Source organism: Macadamia integrifolia, chromosome 6, assembly GCF_013358625.1.
Source record: "Macadamia integrifolia cultivar HAES 741 chromosome 6, SCU_Mint_v3, whole genome shotgun sequence".
NCBI classification, from domain to species: domain Eukaryota; kingdom Viridiplantae; phylum Streptophyta; class Magnoliopsida; order Proteales; family Proteaceae; genus Macadamia; species Macadamia integrifolia.
Window position 1 is genome coordinate 8,964,745 of NC_056562.1, and position 16,455 is coordinate 8,981,199.

At 41.8% G+C, this 16,455-nt stretch overlaps 1 protein-coding gene and 1 long non-coding RNA gene across 2 annotated transcripts in view; one reads left to right on the top strand and one right to left on the bottom strand.

The window, feature by feature from the left end:
• The first annotated feature begins 639 nt into the window (after window positions 1-639).
• LOC122081771 overlaps window positions 640-16,455 on the top strand; it is a 29,791-nt gene continuing 13,975 nt past the window's right edge. The window contains exon 1 of the mRNA XM_042649038.1: window positions 640-821. Within this exon, the coding sequence (XP_042504972.1) occupies window positions 699-821 (123 nt within the window). The 5' untranslated portion in view covers window positions 640-698. The remainder of the gene's footprint in view (window positions 822-16,455) is intronic.
• On the bottom strand, window positions 8,487-13,211 carry LOC122081773. The gene is made up of 2 exons (XR_006141200.1): window positions 10,072-13,211; window positions 8,487-9,986 (listed from the first exon to the last, which is right to left on the bottom strand). It is a non-coding gene; the product is annotated as an uncharacterized LOC122081773 (long non-coding RNA).

Here is a 16,455-nt window from a genome sequence, read left to right on the forward strand (position 1 = left end):
AGAATCCCTTGATTTTCTCTTTCTCTTTGAATTTCTGAGTTGAGAATCGAGTCTTGAGTCTCTTGATCCGGTGAACAATTGAGGTGATGGAAACTAGGCTTTCCCATCTTTGTTCCAGTTCTAAGTTTTAATATTTTTTGTTTATTTCGGGCGATTCTAGAATTGAATGTACCAATTCATGGAGGCGGAGGTGGTGGTCGGAGGGGAGGGGGTGGTTATGGTGGTGGTGGACTCGATTGTGGTGTAAAACCTTAGAGCTGAATATGCCTAATTTCTAATATGGTATTGTGAAGGAATTGAGATGGAAGATGGGTGAAAGGGGAATCCCTTCACCCACTACTTAAATCGAATTGGGTTTGTAAGGTTATTACTTTTAAAGGGCAAGTTGGTCATTTTAGCTTCACAGGTTTAAGTTGAATAACTCATAAGGGTAAAGTGGTCTTCTCTTTCAACCACTAACAGAAGACTAACACCATTAGGGTTCATGGGGCTTCAAGTAAACTTTTCAAACTTTTGGGATGTCAAGCAATCAAGCCATAGTACAGGGTGTGTCTAAGTAATTAACCCTTTTTATTTTTTTATTTTTGTTTATCATGTTTCACTCTCTAAGTTGCGTTATTTCATACAATTCACAGGCTGAAGAAATCCTGTCTAACATTGCCATTTTGGAGGATTCTGTTTCAAAACTTGAGCAAGAGATGGTTTCATTGCATTTTCAACTTAGTCAAGAAAGAAATGAACGGAGACTTGCAGAGTACCATTTGAAACATTCCTCTTCTCAGTCTCAATTTTTTTGCTCCCCCGAAAAGATGAAAGAACCAGTATGTAATGTTACTCTGGTCATTTTTGCTATAACAGTTCATGACTTTGGTATGCATATTTCCTCCTATAGAAAGTCTGATGACAATTATTAGTTGAAATTTCATTTGGTGACTTTTTTGGTTTGCTCCCAAAACATAATTTTTATACATGTGTAATGTGAACATAATTTTTGTGTAATGTAGATATAACTTTTTCCGAATGTTCTCTCTAAAGTATGAAAGATACTATTATTGTTCAACTAAAAATGACAAAGGTAGTATCTTTTCGGGGGGCTTGAGGACTTGTAATATAGATTGGGAAGCCTCTTATCATAGATGGTAGGGTTTAGTGATTTATTTGGGGTTTTTTCTTTTTTTGGGTGAATAATAAATTCATTACCAAGAGGAAAGAAACAAGGTGGAAAATACAAACCGAGGGCAAAAAAGAGAAAACACTAGAAACTATGAGGGAGCAACAGGCCCCCGGGGGGTGGGGAGAAGAGAGAGGGAGGCCCCAAGAGACAACCATGAGCCTGTTCCTTGGGGAGTCACGAACAGGTCTACGGGGGAGAAAATGGAGCTTAGTGCTAACATCAAAGAAGATGGCCTTCCAAATCTTGTCAAAAGAATGAAAGTTGGATGTCCATCTTCGGAGGTTCCGCTCCATCCAAAGGTGATTGATCGTTGCACAAAAGGCAAGCTTCTAACCAATTACAACATTCTTCCCTTCAGTGTCAGCTGTTGATGCACAGAGATTCACAGAAAATCACACAAGAGCCCAAAAGTCGATCCACAAATAGAGGAACTAGAAAAGTAGATCTAACCTCCTTATAGGAGATTTAGATCACACAACTGATTGATCTTATGTAATTGACCAATCAAAATAAGAGAAGAAACCAAATCTCTGGACAAGGTTCAATAAAATCATCAACCAAAGAGAAATCGACTCAGATTTCAAAACCCTAAATTGGGTAAAATAGTAGAATACCTGTGGTTGGGTGTACAATGCTCCAATGCTGCTGAAATTTGGGCTGAATGTCCTTAATATGGTGCTGTATAAAACCCAGAAAGGATTTTCCCAAATAAGACCACATTAAATAGATATGGAAAAAATTGATTTTGGTAGAGAGCCAAAACCCTGACAACTACAATCGATTTCTGCAAATTGAGTACTTCAATCTTCAAACCAGAAACCCAACCAGCAATCACTCACAACAATACTCTAAGTCGATTCTTCAAACCATATGATTGATATTAATTAATCAAACTTCTATTAAAAAACCAGCAAGCTAGAAGATGAGACCACCCCCTCTAAGAAATTGTGGAGCTCCTAGGAAGAACCAGTAACAGCCAAGCTAGAGAAGATGTTACTAGTTGTCCGATGATAGCAAAGATCGACTTCACTAGTTTAGGGATCAAACTCTGATACCATATAAACAATAGAGAGAGAGTTGTGATTTGGGTAATGATGGGAGTCCCAATCGATGAGATTGGGCTGTCCTTTTCAATTCATTATATAGATCAACAATTACATATTCCTAGTAGGAATAGAAAATATACTCTTAGTAGGAATAGAAAACAATAAAATAGGAAACAAATCTAATCTACTAACCAATTATAGTTAGAGAACTAGAACACCCCCCAAAGGGAGTCGTACTTGCACTAGACAGCTGGCCATGACTCCTCTTTCTCACTCCATGCTTCTAACACAACCCTTATCTTAGAGATCTTAGCCTCATCACTACCTGTCACAACTATATCATCAACGTACATAATGAGGGGAGCGACCTATCACCATGCTTGACAAACAATGTGTGGTCAGCCCGGCTTTATTCATAGCCAAATTTTAGCATAACCTTCAGGAATCAGCCAAACCAAGCCCGTGGAGATTGTTTTAGGCCATAGAGGGATTTCCTTAGCCAGCACAACTTCCTAGCTATGGATGGTGTTTCATAGCCAAGAGGAATGTCCATATATACTTCCTCTTCTAAGTCACCATTTAGGAAGGCGTTCTTGACATCTAACTGATGAAGATTCCATCCAAGATTGGCAGCACAAGATAACAAAGCACGAACCGAGTTCATCTTCGTAGCTAGTGCGTAAATATCCTGCTAGTTAATGCCATAGGTTTGTGTAAAGCCCTTGACAATTAACCTTGCTTTATACCTCTCAATGGTTCCAATGGCCTTATGCTTCACCATGTACACCCACTGACATCCTACTGGCTTCTTAACTTTTGGACGGGGAACCAACTCCCAAGTGCTTTCTTTCTTAGGGCTTGCATTTCCTCTAATATAGCTTCCTTCCACTTGGGAATAATTGGGATCAGCTATGCATCTTTTCAGCCTTGTGGAATGGAAACAAGAAAAGACCCAATAGGATGGGGACAGGGAGACTCATAGGAGATGAAGTTAGAAATGGGATGTTTAGTACATGCTCTAACTCCTTTCCTTATAGCAATAGGGATGTCACAGTCATCATTACTAGTGGCAGGATCTATATTACCTGACTGAGATGAAGGAGGTGGATCAGGGGCTGCCGTTGGACATTATAGGTCGGTTGCAGGCTGCCTTGTCTGGTTTAGTCGTTTGGAGTATGTGAGCAGGTCTTTCTTTGGAATATTCTCCCCCTAATTGATGTCAGCTTGGGGTTTCTCCCTCTCAATACGAACAATATCAATAACATGGGTGTGAAGGAAAAAGAGGAATAAAAGGAGTAAAAGTAGTCTCCAGCATTATATTTTCTCCCGGAAGAGAGGACTAGTAGGAAGGTTTAGATTCATGGAGGCTAACATCCATGGTAACAAACAGTCGATGAGTAGGTGGATGGTAGCATTTGTAGCCCTTATGGGAGGCAGAATAACCAAGGAAAATGCAACGAAAAGCCTGTGGGTCAAGTTTGGAGTGGGAAGGTGTGGAGTTGTGAGCATAACAAACGCACCCAAACAACTGAGGAGGAAGATGAGAGGCTAGGGAAGGGTCTGGAAGATGGCTCATAGGGTTTGAAAGTCCAGAACGATAAGTTGCGGATTGTCAATATATTCGGTTTCGTTATCACTTTGAATGAGATACCGGATGAGATCCTAATCGAAGTATGGAAGAACTTGGGAGGACATGGGATGACTTGGTTAACAAAGTTGTTTAACAAAATTTTGAATACAAAATCTATGCCGGATGAGTGGAGGAGAAGGATTGTGGTTCCGATTTATAAGAAGTTAAGAACAAAGGGGATGCCCAAAACTACAACAGCTATAGGGGCGTAAAACTTATGAGCCACACCATGAAACTATGGGAAGAGGTTTATTGAAGCCCACCTAAGAGAGGAAACCAAGGTATCGGAGAACCAATTCGGTTTTATGCTAGGGAAATCAACAATAGAAGCCATTTATCTCCTAAGGAGGCTTATGGAAGTTTTTAGAGCCTACAAAAAGGACCTCCATATGGTCTTTATGAGAAAACATACGATAGAGTACCGAGAGAGCTAATTTGGCATGTTCTAGAGAAGAGAAGGGGTAAGATTAACTATGTAGATATAATTAAGGAAATGTATGAGGGAGTGGTGACGAGTGTCAAAATGGCAGAGGGGCAATGTATCAAATTCCCAATCACAATTGGGTTACACCAAGGATCTGCTCTAAGTCCTTATTTGTTTGCACTCATTATGGATGATCTAACCGGGCACATCCAAGACTCGGTTTCGTGGTGTATGCTACTTGCTGATGATATAGTGCTGATAGATGAAATTGTGGATGAGACTAATACTACTGGAGCTTTGGAGATCAAGCTTGGAATCACGAGGTTTTAGGATAAGCAAAACGAAGACAAAATATATGATGTGCCCCTTCAGTCAATCTAGAGGAGGGGAGGGAGTGGTGAAGCTCAGGGAACAGGAACTCCCCAGAGGGGTCTGTTTTAAATACCTGGGGTCTATCAATGACAAAGAGGGGGATATAGAGGATGATGTTGCCCATAGGATTAAAGTGGGATGGATGAAATGGTGAGGTGCATCGGGAGTGTTATCTGACAAAAGAATGCCTATTAAACTCAAGGGAAAATTTTACATGACAGTTATACGACCAACTATGACGTACGTAGCGGAATGTTGGGTAGTCAAGAAGAGTACTTTGAATAAACTGAGTGTAGCGGAGATGAGAATGTTGAGAGGTTTGTGCAGCAAGACCAAGAGAGATAGGGTAAGGAATGAGCGTATTAGAAATGATTTGGGGGTTGCACAAATCCAAGACAAACTCCGTTAGAGCCAATTGAGGTGGTATGACAATGTCCAACGGAGACCTATGGAGGCCCCAGTAAGGAAGAGTGCCAGATTTGTCACACCCCATTCACACAGAACCGGGCCAGTGACTGGGTTAACACCGGTTAACCCAAACCTGCCAGGATCATCTGATATAGTATCCCACCACAGCACACATACAACTAAGAAAGTGTTCAACAGTTCAGCGGAAGACTTAGTTTACTTGTAAATATTCCCATTATACTTGATACCCAAATTGTAATTACATAGTTAAGTACATGTGGGCCCACAGGCATGATATTTACACAAAAGGAATACAATTTACATATCAAGTACACAAAAGGAATCATAAAAAATCAGAGAGTCAGCTCAGCTCGGTATTAGAAGTAGGGCTCAGCTCGGTATCAAAAGGTAGAGCTCAGCCTGGTATCAGAAGGTGGAGCTCAGCTCGGTATCAGGGGGTAGAGCTCAGCTCGGTATCAGAACTGCGGTCCCGCAGCACAGCCCTCGCACGAGCAATCCGTGCCATGCTTTGATTTTTCAGGGACCCACCAATCCTCCTCAGGGAACTCAACTGTGGGGCTCGCCCCGTGCTCATCAGGTTGATGATCTGCAAAATCATCTAAAAGAGGTGCACACGTGGGATGAGCTCACAAGCTCAGTAAGTGAAAAGAAGGACCACACAGCAGTCCACACAACAAAACACAACCATATGCACTATATGCTATGCAATTCATTTTAAATCAATTCCACCTAATCAACATTACTAAGTCTTTGGTTTAGTGCTACTACAACCACAGTGAGCGTATACTCCGGGTACAAGCCGCGAACTCCATCCCGCGATACGCCCATAGGGCTGTTGGAGAAGGCCCACCGTGAGTACTCGGAAAAGTAAAACATGCCGACCACTGGCTCTCAACATAAAGTAAATGACAGAAATTAAAGGTGCTGACTCTAGCAATTTAAAAGCAGTATGATTGGCCCTCTTGAATATACCACCGGGGTTGCCGACTGTCCTAATGACCAGTCGGGCGGAATGTCTAACCGCCACAGTGACCCGACAACCGCGACCACTGCTTCCCCCTAAATGGTAACCCAACACCTTAACCCCTGTTGGGAAGGGTCGTAGCACGGGTAGATGATAATCCTAAACCGCATGCTCCTATATGACAATAGTATGATTGCATAGTGCCACCGCGTCCCATACCACGGGCCACCAATGCACTCGTTTCCAAGCCGACTACGGCATCTAGTCTATTAATGCATCATGCACAATGATGTCAACATTCATCACATAAGCATATCATCACTTGGCATTTAGAAAATAAACACAGCACCCATGGCATAACAATGTGGGGATGACTAATCTACATAGCATTTTCATGATGACATGGCTAGTCTAGATACAATTAAATGAATGCCAAACAAGCCTTGAAACAAGGCCAAATGTCCTCTCCCCACTTACCTGTAGTGTACAAGGACTCACGTTCGGTACGGGTGAGATCCGGTGCGAGAAGCGTACGTGTTGGTGAACCTAACATAAGTGAATGGGGTTAGCATTTCACCATTTTGGGATCAAAATTAACACGACCCAATGACAAAATCATGTTTAGAATCCTAAAAGAAGGTCGCACGTCCGTTTTGGGTCCATTCGAACCAAAAATCAAGTTGGGAGCCTCTCGGGTGGGTCGGACAGCCCACCTGTCATGACCCACCAGTCAGACCCACTGGTCCTGACCAGCGGGTAGGTCGGCCCACCGGTCGGCCCGTCGGTTGGGCCTGTCGGTTGGGCCCGAGGGTCTTGCTAAGACCAGTGGGCAGGTCGGCCCGCCGGTTGGCCCCGAGGGTTTGCCCTCTCAGGTGGGTGCCGTCAGGCGGGCCATTTGGCCCACCGGTCTGGCCCACTGGTCTTGGCGGGAAAGTGCCATTTTTCCCCAAACTTCCCCCAACCTTTGGGGAATCAAATAGGGCTTTTCCAAACCCATTCTTCACACATTCAAGGTCTCATAAGATGGTTCTAACCTAGATCTAGGTTAGATTTAAGGAATGGAAAGCCATCTTACCTTCTTTGCTCAAGAACTCTTTCAAAACCCCAAAATCACTTTAAATCACCAATGCTCTTGCCAACCTTGTAAACACTTCTTCAAATCCTTCAAACCAACACATAGATCATCTATTAAACCTTAGATTCATCATCTCTAGGGGGATTTACAAGACCTCAAGAAACTCTACCCAAATCAAAGGTTTTACTTGGGTATGGTGAAAGTTTAAGGAACTTAGCCTTTGCTCACCTCTAAACGTAGATCTAGTGTTGGAGATCACTCTTCCGGCGTCGGAATGGGAAGATCAAGCCTCGGCGCCGCTGAAATCCATCTCTTCTTCCTCTTCCTTCTCTTTTCCTCTTCTTTCCCTTCTTTTCTCTCTCCTCTTTACTCTTCTCACCAAACGTCCGAGTGTCATAAATGAGAAAAAGAAAAAGGAAAACATAAATGCTATTTATACTTTCTAAAATAACTAAGTAATCACATGGGTGGGTCACTCAGGTGGGTGGATGCGCCCACCTGTGACCGCCCACCTGAGGGCCAAAACTTGGCCAACAAGTGGGATTTTGACAGAATTCGGCCCTCGGCCCGAATCTCACTCTTGGCATAAAATGTAATATACGTATGCGCCCTAAGATATGGCTACATACCTCCTTTATCCGTACATGGCCTTATGATATGTGCATGTACACGGCTTGGGTACACCCGTCTCCTCTGGCATTGGCTCGGACTTGTCTGGCCAGCCGGTGTTTAAGGTCACCCTTGCCATCATGGTCCATAAGGAGCCCGCCTTAACTCTCTCTGGTTCGGGTCCTGCATGGTTAGACCGGGTCAACCGTGTAATCAGACCGGGTTTAAGAAGTAGGGTATTACAAGATTCATTTGGAGGGAGCTAGAAAAGGCTGGGGTAGGCCAAAGATGACTATAATGAAGTGGTCCAAAAAGATATGCAAAGAGTAGGGCTCGACCTTAGTATGACTTCGGATAGAGTTTCGTGTAGGATAAGGACCCGTGTTGCCGACCCCTTATAGGGGATGTTTCTATGATGTGTATTTCTATCCTACCATACCTTCTTCTATTATCCCCAAGTTTTTTCTTTTTGACCTCTCTTTTATGCTTATTTACTTTCTAAGTTTCATAGTGGATCCATGTAGCCGACCTCATTTAGTTGGGATAACGTTATGATTGTTGTTGTTGTATCACTTTGAAGAACCCGGACCTGGGTAGTAAATCGAGTCTGAATCATGGTGTGGGATGAACGGAAATACGTTAAAGATTCAAATTTATTTAGAGAAGAGAAATCCAAGTTATATGAGTGCAGTTTTCAATGAAAGAAATAAACCACTTAAAACCATCTGGAGAGACAACGCGAGAAGGTCCCCATACATCTGAGTGAATAACAGAAAGTGGAATATCACTTCTATTTAGACTTGGTGAATATGAAATACGGGTATGTTTAGCCAACTCACATGTACCACAATGAAAGCTGTCTGGGCTCCAACCCTTTATTAAAGAAAGAAACATTAAACGTTAAGTAAGAAAAGATAGCTGACCAAGGCGTTGTGGCAAAGTTGTACTTGTTGGAAGACATTATCAGCCTGAAGGGTATGAGTAAAAATTTTGGGAGGCATCGTAGGAAGACCTGGGTCCTGGTAGTATAGTCCGTCCTGCACCCTATTTACAATTGTTTCTCCCATCACCAGATCCTAAAAAAGGTAATGGGTAGAGTACAGTGAGACACAACAATTGAGATCAACTGTAAGATGACATATCGAGAGCAAGTTGGACAAAGGTTAGGCACATGTAAAACTTATGATAATTAGGTCCTTAGGAGAACATTTAATGGAACCTTTACCAGAAATAGAGGATAAAGATCCATCTGCCACATGTACTTTATCCTTACCCGAACAAGGGAGGTAGGAACAAAAGAGGCCAGAGGAACTAGTCATATGATCAAAAGCGCCTGAATCAATGAGCCAGGATGAACTAGAACCAGAGGAGACATGGAAAATACTTGACTGGACAAGGTTAGAAGTAGAGGCAGGGTTAGGCGCAGAAGAGGTGGTCCCAAGTTGAGACATCATGCACAGAAGTGCCAGTAACTGATCCAAAGAGAAGGGTACGACAGATGTAGATGCAGGAGTGGACTGTTCTATAGGAGAAGCCTCAGTAGACTCAGTGAGATGTGCCTGGGAGGTAGTAGAACTTTGTTTCCCACCACGCCCTCCCCCTTTAGGCTAACCATGGAGTTTCTAGCATGTCTTATGGGTATGGCAAGGTTTGCCACAATAGTCACATTTGACCGGTTCTTTGGTGCTCGGAACTGTCTGAGGACTAGACAGATCCACACTAGCTGGTGTAGGAACCAAAGCGGATTGAGAAGACAAAACGGAAGGATTCATAACTGAATGACGGCGATCTTCATGTTGAAGCAAATTGTAACCCTGAAGGAGAGTGGGAAAGTTGTCCTTGCCAAGAATCTGGACTTTAATCTGATCGTACTCAGGATTTAGGCTTGTAAGAAAGTCATAGACCCGTTCCATCTCATGTTCCTTCTAAAAGGCAGAGGCATCAGTGTACATGCCTTGGGAACCGAATGATAAAAATCCAGCTGTATAGTAGGCTGTTAGGGGCAAATCTTTCTGAGTGGTCTCACGAACCTGTCGGCGAAGTTCATAGATATGTGCATACTGGTTTGGGCATAAGTCTGTTGCATAGCATCACATAATTCCTTTGCCGAATTCATTAGAACAAAGCTAGAACTGATTGCTGGTTCTATAGAGTTGAGGAGAAATGACATGATGTCCGGTGCCCTCAATAGGCATAGGGGTGGCACCAGTTAAGTACCTTGAGAAATGGTGGCCACAATTAGTCAGAAGACATTGCCCGGGACCTGGCAAGAGATAATTGGATTCATTAAGTTTCATCATACCCGGCTGGAGAGATGGGTTATGGCCATGAGTCCCAACATGACTCACCTCACTACCCTCGAGCACAATGGTGCTACCACTGTCTGCCATCAAATCAGATTCAAACAATTAATCGATTCACAAAAAAAAAAAAAAAAAAAAAAAAAAAAAAAAACTGATTCAATAGTAAAGGGAAAGGGCTCTTGTATCATAGAAGCATGCCAAACAACTGGAAAATGATGACATGGTAAAGACAACAGCCCTGTCAATGAGTAACGAACAGCTGGCAGCATGGACGAAGGCTGCATTAGGGCATGGCAGCGAGAACCAAATGGCCGACGGATGGTGGTAGAGCCATTACTGATTGGCGATAAAGGCTTCACGTGGAGCACAGGTGGTGGTGGGGGAGTGGTATGCACCAGTCAGTGGAATTCAGCGGTGAATTCGGTAGGTCACACTTGTTGCGACGTGATTTGGTGCATGTTCAGTTCCCCATGGTTGACAGGGTCACAGGAGAGGCCGGAGCCTCAAGAACTGGCAGCAGTGGTGACCCTACTGACGGATTAACTCCAGAAAAAATTTCCAGGATTTTGTGGCTCTGATACCAACTTGGGAAGAAGGATCGAGAGAATGATTTGGCTTATCAGACAGAGGTCCACTTTACTTATAGATGAGAAATAATACGAATAAAGTATGTTAGGTGAGGATGACTCATCCTTATCCTAGCATACACTCATATGATACATGTGATAATACAAATAAGGTATGTTGGTGAGGGTGATTTATCGTTATCCTAACATACACACTTGTGATACATTGAACCTGGAGACACACATTGATAACATGTGATACTCATTAACAGAACTGTATTTTTAGTCTTAGAATTTGTTTAGGAATTTTTTTTCTCTTTTATATATTTGATGTAAACAACGACAGACTGGAATGAAATATTAACTTTGTGTTGTTAGCAAGCTTTTGAGCTTCTACCTTGGCTGACCTGCTGATTGGTGATATTGTCTCCCTGTTGTCTGTCTGTTTCTCTCCCAGTCGATTAGGTATGGGATATCATCTCAGGTTTGATCTTCCTTTCCTATATCGTTCTCTAATATTCTTCTGTTCTGTTCTCTTCCCCTTTCTCTCTATTCTTTCTTGCTAGTCTGTCATGACTTTTCCCTGTTTCTGTTCTGGGTGACACTTGCAGCCCAATGAATGTGAATCGATCTCCCTTGATTTTGCAACTTCCAATCTGAAATTTTGTATGCTGATCTACCTTTAAGATTTGGTGTCCACTCTTAGAGATTGTGAGTTACTGGACTGATTTCAGAACTGTTTCATACCCTACCTCCAGTTGTGGTTGCAGAGCGGTTCTTTATTTCCCCAACCGGTTGAGGCTGCTAGTACCTGAGTTTAGGGACAGCAGTTGTGATTACATCTTTAAAGCTCCAACTCGATTTGACCCATCATGAAGGAGACTTTTTCACTTTGCTTCCAAGTTTATCACTGTCAAATAAATGTTAATTTCCTTTTTATCCTATCTATTAAGTTACCCTTTAAGATTCCTGTTATTTACAGTTCTGCCACTCTCTTATAAACTTCAAATTAATTACAGTTTTGGTACTAATCCTTTGATGAGTCTTCTATTATTTGGGTGGGCCCATAGCAAACCTAAATAGGGTTTTGTACCCAAGGGGTCGAATCATTGCTTGATGTGGCCCAATCTCCCAGTCTCTAAAGGAGCGAGGCTACCAATGGAAAGCTCGTTTTTTGCTCTTTCCAACAAATTGAAGATTGCTTGAATCTAATTTATGTTGAAGGAATTATGTTCCGGTCAAATCTATTTGGAGTGCCTGAATGGTGTTTAAAATCGCTCTGAATGGAAATAATTTTCAGATATCAAAACAAAAGATTATTTTGCTGCTCTTTTGATCTTAGTAATGTTCTATCACAATAAGATTTACGCAATTTATAGATTTGAGAAAAACCTCAGCGTTTAAAAGTTGAAAAACGCCCTACCATGTGAGGAATGGAAACAGAATGCAAAGAGGATACAAAAGTATGGAAAGAGGGAGACAGAGCATCATAGGAAACTACATTGGAGATGTGATGTTGAGTGCGAGTCCTACGGGATTTCTGAATAGAAATTGTCAAATCAAGAGTAGGATCACTAGGAGGAAGGGGCTCACAGATGGAGTAGAGATGCTTGGAGGACTTGGATCAGGTGGTGACGAATAGCTGGGCACAGTGGTGTTGGTAGGATCAACTTGCTTATGCCAAGAACGAATATACACCTTTAAAGGATTTGACTCCCCCAGAACTTGTTCTTGATTTGTCTTAATGTCCTCTGCTATATTCTTGTCCTCCTCAAGATGAAGTGACATAGAATTGTCCAATGGAAAATCAGAGGCACATCTTCCCGTAGAGCAAACTCCCCATGAAGAGGTGTTGTGGATAGAAAATATGCCTCAGTCTCATGGAAGACCACATCCATAGTGACAAACATCTGCCGGGATGGAGGGTGGTAACATTTGTATCCCTTATGAGTGGCTGAGTAGCCAAGGAATATGCAACAAAGACCACGATGATCAAGCTTCCCATGTAGAGGATGATTATGAGCAGAACACACACATCCAAAAACCTTGGGTGGCACAACAAATGAAGGACTTAGAAGGACCTCAATAGGGCAGCTAGACTCCAACACACAGGAAGGCAAAAGATTAATGAGGAATGCAGCTGTGAGGACAGCCTCACTCCAATACTGAGGTGGGATGTGCATTTCAAACATGAGGGAGCATGCCACTTCTAGGAGACGTTGATTCTTGCGATTAGTCATGCCATTCTGAGTAGGAGTGTTGACACAACTTGTTTGATGGATAATGCCATTATCACAAAGATACAATTGGAAGGACCCATCTTTGTATTCCTTACCATTATCAGTATGGAGAATCTTAATCTTAGCATAAAATTGTGTTGGAACCAGCTTATGGAACAACTGAAAACTTTGAAAGACTTCGCTCTTCTGATGTAACACATATATCAACGTAGTATGAGTATGACAGTCAATAAAGGTAACAAACAATCGATAACCAGAAACCAAAACACATCGGGTAGGGCTCCAAACATTATAATGAATCAAAGTAAATGGCACTTGATTTCTGTTATAAAAAAGATGATAAACAGACCGAGTTTGCTTGGCGAAAACACAAGCATCACAAGGCGAAAACAAAAGCATCACAAAAGAAACTATTGGGATTACATTGCTTAAAAAAATCTGGAAATTTTTTTGGTTGTGCCTAGAGGAGAATGACTGAGTCGTCGGTGCCACTTATATATCTCAGGTAGAGCAAATGTAGATGAACCAGGAATAGAAGCCACAGATGTATGAGTAGTCAAAGCTATTGGAGAAGTATCAAGCAAGTATAAACCACCAGCCACTCTACCATTGCCAGTTGTACGCCCTGTCACCAAGTCCTGAAAAAGGCAATGAGTGGTGAAAAAGTTACTTTGCAATTTAAATCCCGTGTAAGTCTACTAATAGAGAGAAAACTAGTAGAGAAGTTGGGAACATGCAAGACATTTGAAAGAGATAACAAGGAGAAGCATTTGATGAAACCCTTTCTAGAGACAGAGAAGAGGGAGCCATCAGACACATGAACTTTATTGTTACCTGAACAAGGAAAATCCTCAAAATATTAGTTGAAAGACCCAATTATATGGTTGGTGGCACCTGAGTCGATTATCCAAACGATTTATATAATTGAGGCACAATGTCCACCGAAAGGAATATCTGAATGGAAGGAATTAGAATCGGAGGTCACTATCGTAGAGGCAGCCAAGGCAGCGGATGGTGATGGTGAAGAGGATGAATCAAGCTTGGTCATCAGACGACGAAGAGTTGGCAATTCCTCCTGAGATAGAGACAGTTTTAGTGGAAACATCAGAAGTTGTGGTATGATATACAATGGCTGAAGCAGATCGACCTCAACCACGACTGCGAGTGTTGGTTGGACATCCACGAAGCTTCCAACAATACTCCTTGGTATGACGCTCTTTTCCACAGTAATCACACTTTATAGGTTCCTCATTAGATGCAGATCACTGGTACATGAAGAACCTCCATGAGATGGTGTGCCTGATTCAGAATATAGGGCTGACCGTTCCTGTGAAACTTGTAGGAGCTTAGCAGTCTGAGACTATCTACTTACTACACCGTGGAATAGGCCTACTCTAGTGATGGAAAAGGGTCATGATTAAGAACATGAGCCCGATTTTGATCGAACTCAATGTTGAGACCAGCCAAGAAGTTATAGACCCGGTGCTTGTCCTTTCTTTCTCAAACACTTGCATCTGTGGAACAAGTAGCAGTAAAATCTTAATAAAAATCTAACTCCTGCTAGATACCTCTCATCTCGGAGTAATACTTGGATAGAGACATCTCCTTTTGTTTTGTCTTATGGATTTTCTTTCTCTGTTAAAAAACTTGTGCATCATTGCCAACCTGTGAACAGGTATCCTTGGCAGCCGTGTCTAACAAGATATAACCCCGTGCAATATTTGGGTTCATGGAGTTGATAAGGTAGGACGTAACAAGGAGTTGTCTGAACTCCATTTCTTCTGAGAGGAATCAGCAATAGTAGGCTTCATGAATTCCCTTGTAAGGTAGCCATAATAGCCATAGGGATTGATAGCAAGGAAGCAAAAACGAGACCACATCAAATAGTTGCTCTCATCTAATTTGATGAAGCTGACAGGAAAGGGGGGAAAATCATGATGACTAACCCCATCCTGCCCAGTGGATGCTGTTGTAACCTTTGACATGGTTGTTGATGAGAAAGAAGTCACAAATCAAACAACTCTAAAACATGTAGAGAATAGTCGGCATCTTCACACCCTAAAAGAATTGATCCTGGAAACATATCATCAATTATAAAAAATTGAGAAATACTTCTCAGATCATCTTAAACCAGTAAAAGGGTGTACAAACCCTTGGCGGGAAGCGCTCACCCTTGGTGTGGATGAAAAGAGGACTGGTGGTGCTTTGGGGCGAGAAATAAGGGAGGTGGAGGCAAGGATTAAAGTATCAGTATCGGTATCGGTCGCCGTATCGGTCAGCCAAAATTAAGATGCGTATCAGAGGGTATCGTATCGTATCGGAGATGCACTAAGATACGCTAAAGATACACAGAAATAGAAAGGAAACATTTTTTTAAACACTTTTACATAAAGAATTTGTTAAAAAAAGTTATTGATAACATGTATTATGCATAAACACTAAATTGAGGGTATCGCACTAAGAATTCAAAGTTTGTAGTTGTCCCATAAATGTAAAATCCTTATTCTCAACCTTGATTTCCACTTTAGTTGGAGAGAAATATGGCTGGTGGCAACTTTGGAACAAAAACCCCTAAAAAAATCATTTTTTTTGAAAAATTACCCATCTTGGCCATTATATGACTGTAGCGCACTATATCGGAACATACTGATACTCACCGATACGTACAGATACGTACTGATCGATACACATCAATATTCACCGATACATACCGAAACGTATATTTCACCTCGATTTTATATTTTTTTATAAAGTCGTATCGGTGTATATCATATCGATGTGTATCGATGGTGTATTGATGCATATCGGTATGTATCGTAGGATATATATCGATACGAAAGGATTTTAAATCGATATGTATCGTATCGGTCGGCTAAATTTAAGATACGTATCGGAAGGTATCGTATCGGTATCGGAGATACTTTAAACCATGGGTGGAGGTGAGAAAAACCAAGAGAGGGGAAGGGAATTGGTGGAGAGAGAGTGAAAGGAGAGGTGGAGGCAAGAGAGAGAAAGGGAGAGAAGGAGAGAGGTAGTGGAGGCTTAAGGTTTTGCGATTTTTGGCATTAGGGTATCTTTGATACCATGATGGTATTGGGAAAAGGCTTGCTTCAATTGATAGCTGCCCCACTCTATTTATAATAAGGTGAAGATTCTAGAATTTCATTGAGACAAGCCAATCATTCCCTAATCTTCTCTTCTCAACTTGGTATTATAGCTCAATACTTTGGGTATATTTTTTACCTCCGAAAGGTCCGACCACCAATACCCGCAACTGAGGCGTCGGCCTCCTAACTTGGCCAAGCATGGTCGGATGAACATGTTTTGAAGCATGTAGTCACACCAGGCCGATCACAACTGACCATCACTAACCATTGGAGGGGTGCCTAATGCCTAAGTGCTTAGGCGACCAAAGCGCCAAAGTGTTATTTTTTATCTTCCCTATTTTCTAGTTTAGTATGCTATATGTACCTACTACCTTTTATCATAAAAAAATCAACATTGAGCCACTTCAAGTCATAAAAAATTAATATTTAGTCCCATTAAGTCATCAAAAATCAACATTTAGAGAAATGTTCTAGTTCATTAATAAGTTGACTGGTCAAATAATTTTATTTTTACAT